The 21,289-nt window shown below is 41.7% G+C and overlaps 1 protein-coding gene across 16 annotated transcripts in view; it reads left to right on the top strand.

Annotated features, from left to right (window-relative positions):
* BEND7 (BEN domain containing 7) overlaps positions 1-21,289 on the top strand; it is an 80,866-nt gene that overhangs the window by 40,474 nt on the left and 19,103 nt on the right. For 15 of the 16 annotated variants that reach the window (XM_037983343.2, XM_008002300.3, XM_008002298.3 and 12 more), the window contains one exon: positions 7,612-7,837. In XM_037983343.2, the coding sequence (XP_037839271.1) occupies positions 7,612-7,837 (226 nt within the window). The remainder of the gene's footprint in view (positions 1-7,611; positions 7,838-21,289) is intronic. The other variant, XM_073018728.1, reaches the window with a different exon arrangement.

The following is a 21,289-nucleotide window of genomic DNA, read 5'->3' as shown; positions in this document are numbered from 1 at the left end:
CACAACCCAATACTCTACCAATATTGAAAGAAGACAGTTGTTAATTTCTTATGGTCACTGTTTTTCAAGATTGCATATATTGATTTGTGTTTTTCAGAGCAGATATACATGGCCTAAGTTTGTTTTGTTGTTGTTGCTTTTCGTTTCTTGTTTTTCAGCTTTGGTGAAACAATCAGACTAGTTTTTAACAATATTTTAAAATAATTTGTAATAATAGGAAATGTTTTCTATTTGTTGTAGTTACTATAAATAAATAGTCTCCAATAATCCCAGATTATGCCAGTTTAAAAGTTTTCAGAAGATAAATTGTGGATTTTCATCAGAATATCTGTATTGGAAATCTGCTTTCTTTCTTTTTTTTATGGAGATGGAGTCTTGCTCTGTCATCCAGGCTGGAGTGCAGTGGCGTGATCTCGGCTCACTGCAACTTCCACCTCCTGGGTTCAGGCAATTCTCCTGCCTCAGCCTCCCGAGTAGCTGGGACTACGGGTGCATGCCACCATGCCCAGATGATTTTTGTGTTTTAAGTAGAGACAGGGTTTCGCCACGTTGGCCAGGCTGGTCTTGAACTCCTGGCCTCAAGTGATCCAACCACCTCACCCTCCCAAAGTGCTAGGATTACAGGCGTAAGCCACCGTGCCTGGCCTTGAAATCTGTTTTCTTAACACCTTCTTGGCCCAGTAGATAAAGTGATCCACTGGGATCAAGTAAAGTAAAACCAAGCAAGTGATTTTTTTAATTTACTCATTGACACATTGAAATTGAGGCCATGTATGCCTGAGAGTGTAAGTTCCAGCGCAGGCTGCAGGAGTTCAGATCTTCGCTTCACCATGTATTAGCTGGATAATCTTAAACAAGTTACTTTAATTCTCTGAGCCGTAGTTTTTGCATCTGCAAATTGGGGATAATAATAGGAGCCATTTCATAGGGTGAAAATCAAATTTGAAAAAATCTGTGTGATATGTGTTAGCCTAGGGCCTGGAATATAGTAAGTACCAAATAAATGTTAATTATATCACTGTTTTCCAGGCAATACTGAAGTATGTGAAACAGTCCCTGCCCTTGAAGGGGCACATGAAGAAAAATTCACAAACAGTAATTATAATAGCATAGGACGTCAGCTGTGGCACAGGCAGTCAGGTCACCGGGGAACCTGGATAGTCTCTCAGAGTGGACCTCTTGGAGGAGCCATTTCAGGGCCTTAGGAGAGAAGAAGCTAAATTGCAGTGGTTAGACTCTTACATATTGTACATTTTGGCTCAAATATCTTTAGCATAAATCAAGCCCTAGTCTTCAGAGTCATTAATTTATTACCCGAAGAAGGAAAAAGCTAAAAGCATCTCTAAAAGACCGGAATGTCTCATTATGCAAGTACATGGAGAAAATTTCAAGGGACCAAATTGTATTCTCTTCTAAAATTAAATGCTTAGTTCTACCAAAATATTGTCAACTAAAAATGTCTATAAAGAATTGGCTGTTGGATGACTTCTTGTCATTTTTATCCTATTCAACATTCACTATATGCTATTGTGTAAATTACACCTACTTTTGGATAGGACTTTTGGCTGAGCATTTTTTGCTTAATGGAAAGAGGGCAGCCACCTTCCACTATGAGCCTTGACGTAGGACATGCGCGTGCTTCCGCCCCATCTACACTGCGGCTCAGGCCTGCTACGTCCCCAGGCCACCTCTGTTCTGAGCTGCTCAACAGGAACAGCCATGCTGGTGAGCGACCAGTCCCACACGCTCTTGTGGCTACCCTCCTCGTGGGCTGTGTTCTTAGCATAGCATTTAATAAATGACAGGCTGCACATGTTGGCTCCTGCCTGTAATCCCTTTGGGAGACCAAGGCAGGAGGATTGCTTGAGGCTAAGAGTTTGAGACCAGCCTGGGCAGCAAAGCGAGACCCCCCTCACTACAAAATATATAAATACATACATTTTAAAAATTTGCTGGGCATGGTAGCACATGCCTGTAATCTCAGCACTTTGGGAGACTGAGGAGGGAGGATCACTGGAGGCCAGGAATTGAAGACCAGCCTGGGCAACATAGCGAGACTCTATCTCTATAAAAAAAAAATTTATTTAAATTAACTGGCCACACGCTTGTAGCCCAAGCTACTCAGGAGGTTGAGGTGAGAGGATCATTTCAACCCAGGAGTTGGAGGCTGCAGTGAGCTGTGATTCCCCCTACTTGTACCCCACATGGGCACCAGGTTGAGATCCTGTCTCTAAAAAATAAAAATAAAATTTAAAAATAGAAAATAAATGGTAACAGTGATTCTTGCTATGTCCACCTGGGGCAGACCTGAGTTACAGGAACATGTCGGGTTTTTTTTTGTTTTTTGGTTTTTTTTTTACACATTTTTTTGTATTTATATAAATCATATGCCAAAAGCATGAATCCCAATTTTCCAGCTTTAATAAAATGGAAATGAAATTTTTTTAAAATTATTATTATACTTTAAGTTCTAGGGTACATGTGCATAACGTGCAGGTTTGTTACATATGTATACTTGTGCCATGTTAGTGTGCTGCACCCATCAACTCGTCAGCACCCATCATCTCGTCATTTACATCAGGTATAACTCCCAATGCAATCCCTCCCCCGCTCCCAGGAACATGTAGTTTTTATCAGACAGAAGCATATCACATCTATGAGCAAAATTAAATCAATTATGGGGGAGGTTTGTGTTGTAAAATTTCTTTTCTTAAACTGAAGCACATTTTCCTCAAAATACATCTAATATACTGCAAAATAAACACAAGAACAAAAGATCATTGTATATGGTAGTGTGGACATAGACTAAATTCACATCCTTTAAGCACTCTTATGAATCCTGTTACAAGCTTTTCAGTCCCAAATCAGTTAGTCTTGTTCAGCAGGATCCTGCCTCTTCGTCTACAGTTTTCTTTCAGCTTTTGGTCCGGAGCCAGCCAGACTGACCAGCCAGCCCAGCCCCCCAAATCCCCACCAGCGTATGATCTCATCCAAACAGCCCTGTGCACGTGCCTGCAAAGGTGACCCTATGTAATACACAGAATCTGCACCCTATTAATCTGCCACTGAACATCTGGGGTTAATGCCCAGTATGATTATTTGTGTGCTTCTTTTAACCAGTGACCACATGGAGCTTTTTATGTGTCTTATTGTAATTTACTTTTTTTTTTTTTTTTTTTTTTTTTTGAGACGGAGTTGCACTCTGTCGCCCAGGCTGGAGTGCAGTGGCTGGATCTCAGCTCACTGCAAGCTCCGCCTCCCGGGTTTATGCCATTCTCCTGCCTCAGCCTCCCGAGTAGCTGGGACTACAGGTGCCCGCCACCTCGCCCGGCTAGTTTTTTGTATCTTTTAGTAGAGACGGGGTTTCACCGTGTTAGCCAGCATGGTCTCGATCTCCTGACCTCGTGATCCGCCCGTCTCGGCCTCCCAAAGTGCTGGGATTACAGGTTTGAGCCACCGCGCCCGGCCCAATTTACTTATTAATACCTTACTAATACCTTAGATAAAGTAGCCTATGTTAGAAATATTCCTTTGGTGGTTAACTAGCATGATCTCCTAAAAACTGTCTGTCTTTGTATTCTTTCGATTATACAGGGGAGTCCCATGATGTGCTCATGGGGACTTGGGAGTGTAACGGGGCAGAGGGGTAAGGAAGGAGCATCTTCATTTACCTAGTTAGGAGATCCAGCCAAACTAGATCTCAACCCCAGCTACGTCTAAGCAAAGGGAGACCACAGCTGAAATGCAAAGAAACAAATTCGTGAAAGTCCGCAGGCCTGGCTCTGGGACATTTCCAAGAGTGATGATGACTGTGTATACAGTGTTTGCCTCCAGAACTTCACCCAGTGCGAGATGAAGAAGGAAAAGTCAGCATTTGATACGTTGTTGTACTAAGTGGCCAAGGTACCTAAAATAGGCAGGACATAGATGAAAATCCACATTTATAGTGGGAATTCAGACTCCCAGCTCCTAAAATGATGACTGTGTCATAAATCCTGCCCCAACTTCAGATTGTTATTTTGAACTGTTTGTTTAGACGTCATCATTTAAAAATCGTATTATTTCAGTAATCACTAAAATCTGTAAATTAACATACTCGCTTTCTATTTTGGCTTGAGTATCAAATCGTGACTCTGCCAAGAGAGGTCCAGTTTTCAAAACAATATTCATTTGGAAGAGTGTTGGTTTCTGTCATAGCTATCAGTAAGCAGAGAGATCTCATTTAAACCAGAGCCAGTAAACTAAGAGAGTCAATGATACAATTAAAGAAAGAGCTTTATCCTGTTTTTAAATATATGTACAAAGGTGTGGCTCATTATGAGATAGTAATCCACTGTGGTTATACTTATCAAATGGAGGAAATAAAAAGATTTCACAGTGAAAATGTGAGATTAGTGAACGTCATCTTTTCTTTGTGTTTCAGAAAACAGAGCTGCCCTCTTTTGTTCTTTTAAGGCGTTGTTGCCTTGCGGCACCTGGCACACGTAGGTAGCATTGGTGCTCGTTCACTCCTGGCTCAGAAATCTGAATAGGAGACAGGCCGAGAAGAACAGGAAGGACAGAGCCCAGTCACCTGTGCCCCGGCTGCCGCTGCCACCAACGCCTCCACTAGTCAGAATACTTCCTCCTTTGTAACGTGCTTGCAAGGGGGTGAGTTCATGTTCCTTGATCTGGAAAGAACAGTTCAAAATAACAGTATTTGGCAGTAGAAAGTGGAATGGGAAGCAGTGACAGCGTCTGCATTGGAAGTCTCTTAGCTCTGCAGAAACCTCCAGATGCTTAGTTGTTAGGAGCTGTGGCAGATACCAGAAACAGCGGCTGTACCTGTCTCCTGAATCCTACCTTCAGGGTCCTGTTAAAACACTGTCCTTTACCCTCCTGAGCCCCAAGAGCCCCCTTCCTCCCGCACCCCCAGCAGCCAAGTCCTGCCTGATGCTGTCTCAGACGGCGCTTGCTCTGTTCTCTCTCATGTTTTACCACGTTCGACTTTATAGGATAGGTATTTGTGCATATGTCTCGCCTGCAGAGTGAGCCTTCAGATTCCTACACATGGAGGGGGCTCAGTGAGTAGGTATTGAAACAGCTGGGTCAGTGTTATCCAGGTCACCCAACTCCTGAAGGTACCACAGGAATGATTAGAAGACACGGGTGTGCTGAGCACATCATGGCAAAGTTTCAAACCTACTTTCTTCCTACAGGGATAAAAGATCTCTGAATCAACACCAGTCATTTTAAATGAATTCTTACATACTGTTTTGTTTATTCTGACAAATATCTATTGGGCACTCATTGGATGCTTGACACTCCAGATACAAGAGTCCTCATCCCAATGAAAAATGCAAACTCCCAGCTAAGCAAATGCTGCATGAAAAGTGCTGTAAACAGAGTTCTTAGAAAATAGTATGAGCGCGTGAAGAAGGGAGTGGCCAGTTCTGCCTGGTAGCTCATTCAGGTCAGTGTTTCTCAAACTGGGGTCCACGTTCACAGGATGAATCAAAGGGAATGTCTCAGAAGTCAGCGTTTTAAGTACCTGTTTAATGGTATCAGAATCAAACTGAGATTATGTGAGTAACTACTGTCCTTCCCCTTCCTGTCTTGCCATTAAGAGCATCTGAACCACCCTAGACCCTCAAATAGCTGTGAGTAGCTGCTTCTGTAAGATAAACTTGGATTTTTTTTTTAAATGGCTTTCAAATGATACAGGAGCACTTAGCAAAAATCCAAGATGAGTTCATGTAGAACGAAAATTCTAAATGCAGCATAGGATATGCAAAATAAAACTCTGGTTATGAATAAAACTTCATCTTAGATTATGATGGTAAAATTCTCTCAATCCTAATATTGTCTACATTGAATCATTCAACAAAGACTTATTGAGTGCCTGTTATGTACCACCTCTGTTCTGGGAACTCGGGATGTAGCCTCCAGCTCAGACCACCTCCTCTGGAGACCTGGAACCAGCAAGCAGCAAAATGCAGAAGTCAAGGGAAAGCCTGACAGCATAGCTCGTATAGTGATATTCACCACACATTCAGAGACCAAACGTGGAATGGCAAAGTGAAGCAGAGCCGTGAGATGACTTTCTGGATATTCCAGTTAAGAGTTCTGTTTTGCAGGGACCAGGCCCAAACTCCTTCCTGTGTCATCCAAAGAATTTAAGCCATGCTCTGAGCCCTCTTTACTTTAACCATAGGTGGGGTGGCGTGTTGAAAAGCGATAGGACAAAACCAAAAATAACCATTCTTACTATCCGGGAGAGAAATTAATCCCGAATCCTCACATTACTGATGTGATTTAGAAACTGTAAAGCAGGGCCAGTTTTGCAAAGTGATGAATAGGAGATCTAAGAATCAGCTTCGATAGCATCTTAATTCAGTGAGGTTTTCGTCAGACTTTTTTCCTAGTAACAGTTTACCAGTTGCGTTTCTTCATATTAAAGTTATTATTTTACAGCTACCATGTCATAACCAACAATAAACTAAATGGCTTAGTAGTGCAGGTTATGACTAATGAACTTTAGTCTATTCCACAAGAAGTTACTGAGTGCCTGCTGTATGCCAGATCCTAGAGAGATAAAGTCTGAGCTTCGGGATCAGGAAGGGCTGCAAACTAATAAATAATTCTACTACAGTGTAAGAAACAGAATCATATGTCTGCTAAATGAACAGCAGGAACAGAGAGTTGTAGCCACCTCCATGGGCAGCAAGGAGTTAGGAGATGAGTTCATTTGGAAGGCTTTGTAAAGGAAAAGGTATGAACTGGGTTGAAAGATTCAAAGGCGAGTTGTCAACCTCATGGCATGCTGTTGGAGAAGGCGTTCTGAGCGCCAAGCGTGTGCAGTAGCATCCAAGTTGAAAGGCGCCTTGGATGTCTTCTGCTTCCTTATCCCAGTCAGGAAGTCCCTGCCAGGGAAGCAGTGTGCTAGCATCTTGGTTTTCCAAGGGTGATCTGGGACATAGTGTCACATTTTCCTCCCAAAATTAGGGATGGGGAGTGGATTTAAACAGCCTGGGAAACCTGCTCATCATTTTTACTTATTTTATGTATTAGTTTACAAAAGTTTTCACTGGGGGAAAAAAATAGCTCTGCAGCTAAAAGTCACTGGCATAGTAGAAGGAACCAGGGGCCTTCTGGGGTATCCTCGTATTTGTGTCCTTAGGTGAAAGAAATTAAGTTATTTAGTGTATGAGAAAGTGATCTATAACCGTACTGCACTGAGCACATTTGAATTATTTCTCAGTCTTTTTTTTATGATCTCTTTGGGCTTTAGTTCCTTTGTTTATAAAATGAGGATATTTCATCCAGAAATCTCAACTCCCTGTTAGCTCTAGAATGATAGGATTTTGTGGTTATCCAGCCTTCTCGTGGCTATTTTCTTTCCATTGCTTTTGACAAGGCTCAATATTGCAATTAGAGCATCTTGTTTTGTAAGTTATAACTAGTCCTTGGTTTTATAAATAGCAGATACTGGCACACAAAGAAAGCCAAGAGTGTTTTCATTTGTAGGAGATGTACATTTCAGTAGCTAGTGATGTTTTTTTGTTGCTCATGTACCCAAAGTCAAATGCTTCAAATCTTGCTTTTAATGAAATGTTTATGTTCTTTTGGTAGCCAGAAGTACAACTTGCTGAAGGCTTTGATGTGTTTATGCCTAAATCTCAGCTGGACTCTATATTGTCAAACTACACTCGCTCAGGAAGCCTTCTGTTTAGAAAACTGGTGTGTGCGTTTTTTGATGACAAGACTTTGGCTAACTCCTTACCCAATGGGAAGAGGAAAAGAGGACTCAATGACAACCGGAAAGGACTAGACCAAAATATTGTGGGTGCAATAAAAGGTTGGTCTGCATCATTTCATTTTGTGGGTTCTTTGTTGAGCTTTGCCTTCATTCCATAACGATGCAGCTGAAACTATAGTAAACTGACTAGTGGCCAATTTCATTTGCCATTGGCAATTTAGCCATTCACATGGCTTTCGGGGTTGAGCTCTGTAATTCACCACCCCAGATACCACTAGAATTCATTATTCAAGGTAATGTTAATTTGTTAAGATAATTAAGAGCCAGTTTGATCTGCTGCAGAACCAAAAAGAAGTTTTTTCTTGACTTTTAAAATGCAAGTAATTTGTAATTTCTAACTAAGAGCTTCCTCAAAATATGACTTCAACTTAAATTTTTAGTTATGAGAATAAAGCTATGATGCTTTAAAATAAAAAAAAAAAAGATAAAGTAAAATGTTTCTCTCCAAAGTTTAGAGTTGTTTACCAGGTTGTTGCTTCTAAAGACATTTTAAATCTAAGTGACCTTACTGTGACATCAAACCCTGTGCACCCCCACATGTGCTTGACCCGCTCTTCTCCCTCTTGTTTTGTGCCATGGAGTCATGCCAGCTCCATGCAGAGACCACCGTGGGTCTCTCCCCCTTACCTCCTTTGAGCATGCGTCTGTATTCCACTGCACTATGGTGACCACGCAGGGGCACGTGGGAGCGCCTCTGCCTTTATATGCAGTGCCACATCCTAAACCGACTTCTCTTAACTTTAAAACGTCCATATTCAGCAATCGGATGAATCTAACTTTAGGAAATAGAAGTACTTAGTTCTTACCAAAAAGAACATAAACCAAGTCTCAAATCTAAACACAACTCCATGAAAATGAAACTCTGAATCAGGCCTTGCTTAAAACTGGAATAACGATAGGGGTGCTGTACTTCGTAGCTCAGTTCCTGCATTGTTCAGTTGTGAAGTGGGACTGACTCAGAGGGGCCTTCTCTGCCCCCTTCTGTTCCCCATTATCTGGCAAAATGAGTAAATGAATTCAATAGTGTTTGAAGGATGCTTGAAAATCCACAATTAACTTTATAAAATAATACGGTATTTAAATGGAACTAGCAAGTACCAGGCACCCTTTGTTCGTGGCCAGAAGGACATAAGCCTTCATTAACAGAGAATTTCTCGTGCTCCATCAGAATATTTTCACTTAAAGTGACAGTTGAGTTGTATTAAATACGAAAAGCTACAGAGATACCACAAACTCTGCCATTTCTGAAAAAGAATGATTCAGCCTGAAGTGACACTACAAACAACATGACAAAATTTGAAAAATGGTCAGTGATGTAAGTAGGACTTCCTGAAGTGAAGACGGGACCCTTCTCAAAACAGGAAGGTCAAGGCTACTGATGCTTTTCTGAAATACAGCCAGGAATTGTTTTAATTTTCTTTTTTTCCCCCAGGGCAGCATATTAATATTATGAAAGCATTTGGGAATTAGGGAACCATAAATGACCATAGTCCATTTTAATGACGGTAGAAGAGTTATCCTAATAATAGATGGTAACGAAGTAGATCATGACAAGTGGATCGATGTGGGTTTCTTCTGCCATTTTCCATCTAGACTGGACATCATGCAAGAGTTTGAAAAAACGTATTACAGGCCGGGTGTGGTGGCTCACACCTGTAATCCCTGCACTTTGGGAGGCCGAAGCAGGTGGATCACCGCAGGTCAGGAGTTCAAGACCAGCCTGGCCAACATGGTGAAACCCTGTCTCTACTAAGAATACAAAAAAATTAGCCAGGCGTGGTGGTGCACACCTGTAGTCCCAGCTACTTGGGAACCTGAGGCAGGAGAATCACTTGAACCTGGGAGGCGGAGGTTTCAGTAAGCCAAGGTCGTACCACTGCACTCCAGCCTGGGCAACAGAGCCAGACTTGGTCTCAAAAAAAAAAAAAAGAAAAAGTATATTACAAATAGAGGACACACCTTCATTTCCTTCACTGCTCTACTCTATAAAAATGGCAATGAGGTCTTTGCTCCCAATATATAATCAAGTAGATTATTCCAGTTGAAGAACTTAAAATTTCCATACACTTTTGTTATTGAATTAAATCTATTAAAATTCTGTAATAACAACCCAGTAACTTTAAAACAGATGGAAATCCCATAAGCCACCAACAACCTAAATCAACAAATAGTTTACATTTATTTATCTGCAGTGATTTTATTTGCAGTGTTTATTCATGGACATATATTTTGATTTTGATTTTTTTCCTGATTACAAAAATAATATTTATTTTAAAATACAAATGGTTTAAAATGTATAGAAAACAAAAAGGCCACCCTAATCTCACTCCTCCAAGATTATGGCGTACATTCTTACCATTTTTATTCAAACGTGAATGTGGTATCAGATTGGACTCTTTTGTAAAAACATTCCATTCATTCTGGCTAGTCAACATTTCTACCTGACTTATTCTGATAATTTCTTATAAGTTTCTTAAGGACACGCTTTGTCTCAAATATGTTTCTATTACCTGTTGCTCTTGAAAGAGCTCAGGAGATGCTACCTTAAGAAATGCTGCTTTGGTACACAGATTATTTCAAATTGTAGGCACCTGGGGAACAGCAGCTGCAGGAAGGGGCTCTCTCTGAACTCCCTTATCTGCCCAAAGACTGATCCTCCAAAGGGAACTCAGTTGTGAACTCCCTCCCTGGAAGTGTCATGAACCAGGGAGAATTAACTCATCACAGGAGAGGACACTGGAGGTGACACCACACCCAGAGAGACTTTGTCACAGGCTGTCACCTGTTCTTCTGAGGGCCCATTCAGCATTCCCCAAAACCATTTACTCTCCCCTAATTTGTCTGCTCCATCCTCCCTCCCCTCTCCCTATAAAGAGGGTATGTATGCTTCTAGATCTCACTCTTCTTTCCTGCGGTGCCCCTGTGCACTTTTCTCCTGTTAACTTACCCATTGTTGGTTTATTTCATAGACTCGACTGAACCCTCAGAAGGTAGAAGGAAAGTCTTTCCTACCCTGCACACATTGTTGAGAGCTTCCCACAGACCAGGATTTCCATAAATGCACGTGGGATGAGTGAAGAGGCATAGGTTTTTATTTTTCATCTTGACTTTGATGTTAATTTATTGACATACTGGGTCTAGTACTAAACATCCATCCTCACATCTTCTTGAATAACTAATCTGGAATGACTGACATTAAAACATTGTTGTAAATTTCTACCAGTTAATAAAATGCCAATGAAAGCTAAAACATAGAAACCAAAATTGAATACAAATTTGAATACAACTCTCTTAACTTCCTAATACATTTTTTCTTTACTATATTTTCCTTAGTTAAAAGTGGGTTAACCCACATATTACAATACAAAGTGATTTTCAGAAGTAGCTATTAATTGCAGGTCTTTTCTTTTTTAAAAAAATCTCTACCAATAGCAAAAAAAAAAAAAAAAAAAACAATTCCCCAACCTGAGTCTTTTGAATCTGAGTACTATGAAGAAGTGATAAAATGGTTTCTTTAGGCATAATAGTGCCAAGGCTATCCTTGCTATTATTACTGTCTACCACCCCTTGGAAACGATTTTGTAAATATTAAACATACAGTCTTTCTTACTTGATCTCTTGTGGGATAATGTCCCAATAGGGTATTAATTTGAAAAGTCCTATTTTTTAGGAACGTATGAAGACTAGTTAATTTTACAAAATCTCAGAAATGAAAATAACAGTAGGAGTTCAATTTTGTTTCAAACAAAAGTGATTATTAGATTGGTTAAAACAACAATGGGAAAAAAGATGAATGAAAATCTACAAAATGCTTATAAGTAGGAACAGAAAGGACTGGAAAAAAGTTTGTTTTGGGGATTATTAACAAAGCTTTTTGTACCGGTAATTAATAGTCCCCATGACAGTATCTTAAAAATAAAATATAAGCCTCTTTTGTAGAGATCATAATTTTTACATAATCTCATCTGTCTTATGGTGACTAACACTTAATAATGTATTTAAAATGTATTGATAAGTATGACTCAAGGTATTGCTGATGAAAGAGTTTTTAATTAGAAACGTTCACCTGAGCATTTTGAATTTAAGAAGAAACAACTTATGATCCTACTAAGTAGAGTCTTAGGTTTTAGTGCTGGGGATAAACTTAGTATCTTGAATTTGATTCAGAATTGATTTTATAGCCAGAGTGGAGGTTAGTACCCAGGTATGTTTTCCTTACCTGCTGAGGCTAGAATTGGTCCACATCTAGTTCTTGCTGTGATATACTCAGTAGACCATGCAGATTAACGTGGTTAGAGTTGTCTAAATATGATAGAATCTATCTTTGAATCCCTGAATGATCCTCAGAAAATACAGTTGCAATGAAGCCATTTTTAGAGCCCCCCTTGTAGGATTTTTAATTCAACTTCATAGTGATGAGTTGAGAAAGTTTTATTACTATTAAACTGTCCTGGAGTCTTGAATCTTCTTGCATTCAGTGGAAATTACATATGCATGTCAAGTGAAGACCTTGTCGGGAGTTCTTAGTTCACTCTACGCAGCACGAACTGCCTCTCTCCTGAGAGGCCAGCCTTGATAGTCTGTCTGGACAGCCACAGGTATCAGAACTTCCCTGGGAGGGAGCACTCCTTGGTAAAAAAATAACTGTGCCTCTTACAAGATTTGAATGGGTGCCTGGCCACTTTTGCTGTCACACTTTCACAGGCTCTGCAGAAATGACCACCAGAACCTCTTGTTTTATTCTTGTGACTCTAGATACCTGTAGGGTCCATATTTGTCATTTTATAGTATCTCTGTTTCCATTAGGATTTAATCACAAAAAGTGAATAGCTGTTTTCTATTTGATCTCACGTAGATTTAAATTAATGTGGTTGGGGTGGAATTTGCATCCGATTTATTTATTTCTTGAGAGTAACTTATCTGTGTTCTCAGAACTCCTTATAAGAATAAGGTTAAAGCATTAGCTTGGATTTGAGGACCCCTCCAATGTTGATTATTTTATTTCCATTTATAGGAGAGGACACTGAGACCATGGGAAATTAAGTAACCCCATTTAATTTAAACAGCTAGTAAGTAGTGGAATCAGGACTTCACCCGAGGCCTGTCTGACTCCCATGCCATTTTGCAGCACGCTAAACCCTTTAGTCTTTCTAAAAGGAGTATATGAAAGGAAAGAAAGATTTCTCAGTTTTTAATTTCTATCTTAAACTCTAGCATTTTGGATTCTTTATAAATGCCGCTAGGACATATAAATGATTTCAGATAACCAGTCGGTTGTTTATGCAAAGCATATTCAAAGTGATTTTCTTTTTAAAACATAGCTATACATCAGTTTTTTTACTAGTGTCAGGGCAGGTCTTTTCTTGAAGATAGTGAGAATCAGCTCCATTGTGCTTGGGAGGAAAAAAGAAGTTTGATCCCTTCCGTCAAGAAAGAGATACTTCTGAGACTCTTCAGTACATAGAACCACAAGAGTTTGGGAGTAAACATTTGATATAGCTTGTGTTCCAAAGTTGTATGTAAATCAAATTCTAGTTTAAATGTTTGGCAGTCAGAACCAAAGTGATGGATGCTGAAAGAATCTTTGGGAAGATGACTAATCACCTATTAATTTACCTGTTCATATTTTCACATCCGATCTGCTTAAAACAGGATATAATTACATGATACATAACATCAGTATAATTACATCAGAAATATTGCTTGCCTGTCGGCTGTGTTTGTAACTCTCACCTAGTTGTTGTTGTCGTTTGTATTTTCCCACGTTTTATGAAGGCCCAGTGACAAAGAGGTCATGTGGAATCTTGGCTGTTCTGTGTGTGTGTAGCCCTCTACTTCCAGCCCCTTCCACGGTGGTTCTCATATTTTAGTGTGCATCAGAATTTCCTGGAGCGTTGGTTTGAAATTCAGACTTCTGGGTCCCATGCTCAGAGATAGATTCAGTAGGTTTAGGGTAGTCCCAGAAATCTGCATTTTGAACACACAGCCACAGGGGATTCCGATTGCTTTCAGATGCGCCTGGGAGCAGCAGCCCCTACAGTCAGAGCTCCCGAGTCCATCAGTGATGACAGGTATCAACCCGAGTCTAACAGCGATGACGGGTATCGACCCGAGCCCAACAGCGATGACGGGTATCGACCCGAGCCCAACAGTGATGATGGGTATCGACCCCGAGTCTAACAGCGATGATGGATATCGGCCCCGAGGCCAACAGCGATGACGGATATCGGCCCCCAGGCCAACAGCGATGATGGATATCGGCCCCGAGGCCAACAGCGATGACGCCCCGAGGCCAACAGCGATGACGGGTGTCGGCCCCAAGGCTAACAGCCATGATGGGGTTAATGGGTATCAACTATACACAACAACCCCTGTGAAGCCTGGGCTCTTTCAGCTGTTTCTCACCGTCACCTAGTTTTCTGAAGGTTGCTCCACCTCTCCTGGAATCAGTGAGAAGGAAGGTAGCCTTGTCTCAGCTGCCCTCATTCTTTGAACCTTGGGCATTTAACTCTTTTTTTGTGTTATGTAACACAAGGGTCCAGGTTTCAGACATGGCTACAGTGCCTCACCAGGACTAGACGGAATAGCCACCCACTTCACCAAGGTGGAAGAAGGCACTTCCAGACTCCAGCATAGATCTTACTTATGGATCACTAAACAAATGCCATTTCATTTTCCATATGACTTTGTCATGACGACAGTCTTGAAGAAAATGGAGAATCTCTTCTTGGCAAGCTCTTGGCCAAAGTCTCCTTAATTGCATATTTGAAACACTTGTTCAGCTGACATTTCCCCAAACAGTGTGTTACAGAAGACATGATTTTTGCTGCTTTTCAGATACTAGATTAAGTCATGAGAACACCAGAATCTTTGCAATATTTTCATTGATATCATAAACCTAGAAATCATCAGCAGGTGTGAAATTTCTACTAACAACGTATTTACTGTCCCAAGCCAGTGACTGACTAAGGCATGGCCCCGATGTTAAGGAATGTGCAGTCTAGTAAGACATGTCACCGATGACCCCTAACAGCCATGCTCCAAGACAGAATAAAATAAATGACAAATGTCTATTACCTGATGGGGGGAGGAGAAAGCACAGAGGATGTAAATCTCACTAGGGGAAGACCTCACAGAATGGATGATGTCTGAACTAGGCCTTGAATGAAGTATATCAGACGCAGAGAGAATGGAAAAGGTTAACTACAGAACATGTTTAATGAGACTTAAATTCAGTAAAACATTGGGTGAAAGCCTTTTGCCTCCAGAACTGTTTAAGGCTCATGCTTACTGGTGGATCTTAAGTCCTCAGCAACCTGTTTACCTTAATATGTTTGACTTCATGAATATAATGCCAGTGAAATGGACTCAGATATAGTTTACCTCCAAGCATTTTCAGCCAGAGCTGTGCTTCTTAAAGTTGCTTCTGAAAGCTACCTCGGCCCCATTGCAGACCTGATGAATTCGGATCCGTGCGGTTGGGGCCACAGTGAGGCTATGCTTCACCACAGCTTCAACACCGGCCTTCCATAAGCTCAAAAAAGGGATCTCATCTCCTCAGAACTGTGAATTCATATGTTTACTACATAACGAGCAAATGGAAATGTGGAGAAACTTGTTAAGAAGGGTGTGGCTCTTATTGGTCTTTCTTCAGCCTGTCAGATAATGGGCAGGAACCAGTTGTGGATTCCCTTGCAAGGATTCAACTCCAACTCCCAGTTACTGAATTCTTGCAAAACCTGCATTTTACCACCACCACTAGGATTGACAAAAACAGCCTCCTGTCAAAAGAGATATGTTTCTGGAGCATAAACAGGGCCACTGCAGTAGAATGTGCATTGCGCAACATTGTGGGCACCGTTGCCGTTGTGGACACTTTCGATTTGTATATTTATTGTGACAGTTTTCCTGCAGCTGAAAGTATAGTGTCTTGTGGAAAGACACCTCTCTAATCTGAACAATGCCTCCACATGGGCCAGCTGTGGCCCTGAAAATAGAAAGCAATGTTTTCTGCATAGCCCATCTCTTCTTTCTTTAACTCCCTGAATTGTTTGACTCATCGAAGTTGCTCACCAGCATCCTAAGGTAATGCCACATCCTCCTATTTTCTCTCCTCTTGTGGGGAAGCAGAATTGCTTAATAAGTTCAGAATCAGTCAGATCGCATTCCTGGTAGCTTTTCTTCTGGACCTACAATTGGTGCCGGTAATCTAGCACATGTTTCAATTCAGTTCCATAGCAAGTATTGACTGTCTCCTACAAGGTGTGCATCAAAAATCTGAAAGACTCAGAAATTGATTTGCTAGTATTTCTGCCCTAAAAGTGCATTGCAAATGATCATAGAATACTCACACAAAAAAATAAGAGTGTATGCAAGCTTCCAATAAGAAAACCCCTTAAAAATTCATAATTTTTGGCCAGGCACAGTGGCTCACGCCTGTAATCCCAGCACTTTGGGAGGCTGAGGTGGGCAGATCATGAGGTCGAGAGATTGAGACCATCCTGGCCAACGTGGTGAAACCCCATTTCTACTAAAAATAGAAAAATTAGCTGGGCATGGTGGCGCGTGCCTGTAGTCCCAGCTGCTCGGGAGGCTGAGGCAGGAGAATGGAGGCAGGAGAAGCCAGGAGGTGGAGGTTGCAGTGAGCCGAGATCGCGCCCCTGCCGTCCAGCCTGGTGACAGGGTGAGAATCCGTCTCAAAAATAATAATAATAATAATTCTATAGCCTTCATTTAAACTTAACGGAAAGCTGTAATCGATTTTGGCTGCCTGTCAGACATTTTTGTATAAGAGCAAAGCACGGCTATACCTATCTGTAAAAAACGCTTAGCAGAGAGAGAGGCGCTCCTTTTTGGAATTAATCGGGTCTTCCCTCTGACTGCTCCCTCCAGTCAAGTCTTCTGCTGTATGGACTGTGTTTCCACGTCATGTTTCTTGCATCCTACTCTTGGTTGGATTTTGACACCTCTCCATGGTCAGCTGATAGTATTCCTCAGAAACCCTTTTATACTCAACCCTAGTATCCTCCTATCAGCCCTGCCCCTTGGATCACAGAGTAAATCCAATCTTCATTATTTTAACCACCTTCCTCCCAACACCTCTTTACCACTGTACATACCATTTTGAATCCACTTAGCCAGGTACAACTACCTGGGGACAAATCCCAATGAGAAATGAAGGCAGGACAGTGGAGACCAAGAGATATATAGGACATTCAAGTTTCCTGCAGGGCATGGGGCCTGTGCTGGCCTCTTTCTGAAGAGTCAGCGGTAGCCCTGCTTACCCACACAGCAGTCACCTTGGTGGTGGCATGGGCCACCTAACACTGATACCCGCTTGTGACTACATTATTTTTAGCAGAGGCATCAACTAACTCTTCAAGTCTGAAAACTCAGAAACACCTTGAATGCCTTTTTTTCTTTGCGAGCCACCCTGCTTAACTACCTGGCCCTATCAACTCCTTTTGTCCCTCCTCTCTCATTCAGCGCCCTTTGGCTTCTTTGACAGCATCCTGGTCCAGCTGTGCATCACTCTGTCCTTGAAATTCTGCAAAAACACTCTTGAAATGTCCTCCCTAACCCTCCTTTCTCCTTCCAGTTCATACTACTGTATCCTAACAGCCTAGTAACACCCATAAAACCAAATCTCAGGACGTTGTTTTCCTACTTTCTTCCCGTTGGCCTATTCAATCCGAACTCTGGCCTTTTCCAAGCACTCTGTAACTTGAATTTCTCTCTCCTTGTGAACATATTTCCCGGCGCTTCCTCCCAGGTGAGCCAGCCCAGCGCTGACACTGTTCCTCAAGCACCACTCATTCATTGTGGACTCTGTTATGCTGTTCACAGGGCCGCAGTGCCCTTTTCTCCCCTCTCTATGTAGACAAGCCTGACTCATTCTTCCTGGTTTACCCCAAGTCTCATCCCCTGTACCATGAGACTTTTTCAGATGCCCTAACCTGTACTGATTGCCCCTTTCTCTGAGTACCAGTAGCCCTTACTGCCTTAGATGGCTTAGCAGGGCATCTTAACTCTCTGCCTTGCTGTTGATGACTTCGATGGAGGATGAGCATGTCATTTACTGTGCACACTGGGACACTCTTGAGAGTCGGTATGGTGCTGTTAATTATCTCACTGGGAAAACAGGTGCTTTAAACTTGAACTTTCCTGGGCAGATCGGGATGTACGGTTGTGCTGTTTATATTAGGGCATCTTGTCTTCCCAACAAGACTATACGCTCCTGTGGGCAGAGATCATGTTTTATGTTTGCTTTGTATATTCCTTGTCCCGTGAAACAGCACCACTCACATAACTAATGATCAATAAATATAGGAAGGAAGGAAAGAGGGAAGGAATATATCAAAACAGTCCATGTATCTTCTCTGAAAAAGGTGGTTTCTTAAAAATCAAAACAGTACTCCCACATTGGATGCGTACAGGGCATGAATAACAAGATAACTACACAACTTCTCCATGACAAGTTGGAAAAGGGCAGCTGAAATTCAAGGAGGTGGAGTATAAGTTTGAAGATTAGAAGAAACAGCAGCCACAGACAGATCAAATGGCAGATAGGAATTAAGGATAGTGTAATCTTGTCGATCAAAAACATCAAGGTAATCTAAAATAAAAAAGCTAAGTTTGTATTTAATGGAGGCTGTGAAAGCATTGATCATCGTTAAATATCGAAGAGAAATCTCCATGGTATGCCACATGGGAAGTGTAGTATGTCGTGCTTTCATTCATACTACAGAGGAATCATCCTCAAAAGATGAAGTGTAATCATTTTATTGTGGGATTTTGGTTTAAATAAACCTAGTAACGGAATCCAGAGTTAGGCTAAATGTGCCATTTCCTAGTTTTCCTACCTGAAGACTCCTTGACGCATCCGTATACTTCCCCTCCAGGTGTATTTTAGCCTTTGTCCTAGCAACTTGGTGCCCGAAAGAGTGAAGATCAGATAAAAGTCTGAGAACTCCTGTCAGCCTCAGCATGTAAACCCCAAATTTTCCTACAGCTGATCCCAATGAGAAGGGAGTTGCCACCGTGTAAAAAAGAACAGGAAATTGAATTCTACGTCTGAGGCACAGGCCCTGTCCTGACGCCCCAGCGTCTTCGCCCAGTGTCCACGGTGGGACAGTGCATAGACCTCCACTGATGGGTGAGACCCCTGCCCTGCGCCCACCTCCCCAGCCCCTCACCCTTCCTTCTCCCAGCCTCTGTCACCTCTGGGTTGGGGTCTGACCTGAGCCTCCCGCCCACGTTATAGTTTACCCTGACACTGGAGGCATTCATTCCAGACCTCCTGGCGAGGGGGTAAACTCAGCACCTCGTGGAATGACTTTCAGAGTTCATCTACTGAGAACCTTCACTTTAGAAACCGAAAAACTCATGACTTTTTCCTCATTCATTTATCTAAAGAACGATCAAGCCCAGTAATGTGTGGAGGGAACGCATGTGTTTTATGCCGCTTGCCTAAGGCCTCTGAGCTGGTGATTCCCAATCTTTTAAATTTTGTGTTGCTTGAGCCTCAGCATTCTATTCTATAAAATAAACAAATGAGTTATATGAAACATAATGCACCTTCCAAGTAGAATTTCTATAAATCCATTTTTTTTTTTTTTGAGACAGTTTCTCACCTGTCAACCAGGCTGGAGTGCAGTGGTGTGATCTTGGCTCACTGCAACCTCCGCCTTCCAGGCTCAAGCAATTCTCATGTCTCAGCCTCCCTAGTAGCTGGGACTACAGGTGTGTGCCACCATGCCCAGCTAATTTTGAATTTCTAATAGAGAGGGGGTTTCGGCATGTTGACCAGGCTGGTCTTGTACTCCTGACCCCAGGTGATCCGCCCGCCTCAGCCTTCCAAAGTGGTGGGATTACAGGCATGAGCCACTGCGCCCAGTCTATTAAATCCATAATTTTTGAAACATTTTTCTTTGCTAATTAAAAAAAAATGGATTCAACAAACATCATTACACTAAAGCTTGTTATTACCCAGATCTTAATACTTAGTAAATATGACGTAACCATTGAAATACACCAGCCATGTTAAACAAAGGCATGGCACAACTCACCAAAGGAAAATTATTCTTGTTTCCCAACAGTTGTATTATAAATGGGTGCCTCCTTAAATTGATAGAAATTAAAAATAACCTTGTTTAATTTGAGAAACCACTATCAGCACTTTTTGGCACTTCCTTTTGGACAGAAATGTCATAGTAGCAAAACTGAATGAAGGAGGACAAGGGATATTGTTGTCTATCCCCCCACCCCCGCCACCACACACACACACAGAGAAAGAGAGAGAGAGAGAGTGCGCTGTGGCCTCAAATCGGTGAGAATCACTGGGATTCAACAAGACTCTTCAAGCCTCAGAGCCCCACCAGTGTGGGGATAATGAAGGGAGCACTGTGGGATGTAGGTTCACTCCTGACTGTCATTCAAGCTCTTGAACCATCACTTTCTCCAGAAAAAAAGTGTGGCTTCACTAACTTTTAAAGTCTCCAGTTAAAATAAATAATAAAAGCCTCCGGGTCAGAGATTCTGTGGTTCAGAGATGATAGTCCACATTCTCAGAAGTAAACCTGAAGAACCAGATAAATATGGCTGGGAATCAATTTTATGGATATCTAGGGCCCTTTTCATTACATCAACCAACTGAAAATAACAGCCCCATACAGTAGCAGTCAGCACTAAGATGAGACGGTCCTCACGGCCAGCTTTTGCAGTCCTTGACTTTTGTGTCTGTATGTCTGACTGCCCCGCAGGCCAGCTGCTAAGGTCTCATGTCTGTAACTCAGTAGGATATTCTCGTTTCATCTGTAAATACTTTGTCTGCAATACTTTATTTCCTTAATTTGAAGGCATCATTTTTAGGTGCATTAGTTGATGAACTGTCCTAAATTCTGATTGTCAAACTGAATCCGAAATGAACTTCAGGGCTCAGTATGAGACCTCTGGCTATTTACTGAAGAAGTGCTGCCTTCAGTTCCTTCAAGTGAAGTAACAGACCAGAGAAAAAACCTTCTCAGATTTATTCTTTCACCAACCATACATTCATACCTGCCTATTATGTACCAGCAGTGAACGGAAGATGTGATCTCTGCCTTTGCTTTGAGCTTGCAGTCTTGATGAACACTGGACATTGTTATTTTTAAAAATCACTGGTTAACGAACTCAGGCAGGCCTTATCGGGGAAGGTCACGTCTCAGTTGAGACCTGAAGGATGAGATGTACTGCTGTCTTCTCTGTTATTCCCCGAAGGCAAATTACTGAGTCTTCTCCCAGCTCCCTTTTAAAGATAGCTTTTGGTGCTTATCCCAAAAGAGTGTGTGTGTAAGGAGTATAATTGAAACCTAGTCAGCATTGACATTTCTGTGGCATAGCCCTAGGAGAGATTTTCTGATTTGGTCACAGACTGAAGAATGACATTTGTCCCCATTAGCAGTAGTCTTTAGGTTAAAATGTTGAAATAATAGTGTTCCTCTTCATCTTGAA

The sequence above is a fragment of the Chlorocebus sabaeus genome, chromosome 9 (genome assembly GCF_047675955.1).
Source record: "Chlorocebus sabaeus isolate Y175 chromosome 9, mChlSab1.0.hap1, whole genome shotgun sequence".
NCBI classification, from domain to species: Eukaryota; Metazoa; Chordata; class Mammalia; order Primates; family Cercopithecidae; genus Chlorocebus; species Chlorocebus sabaeus.
The sequence above is the reverse complement of the archived record's forward strand: the minus strand, read 5'-3'. Positions and strand labels throughout refer to the sequence as shown.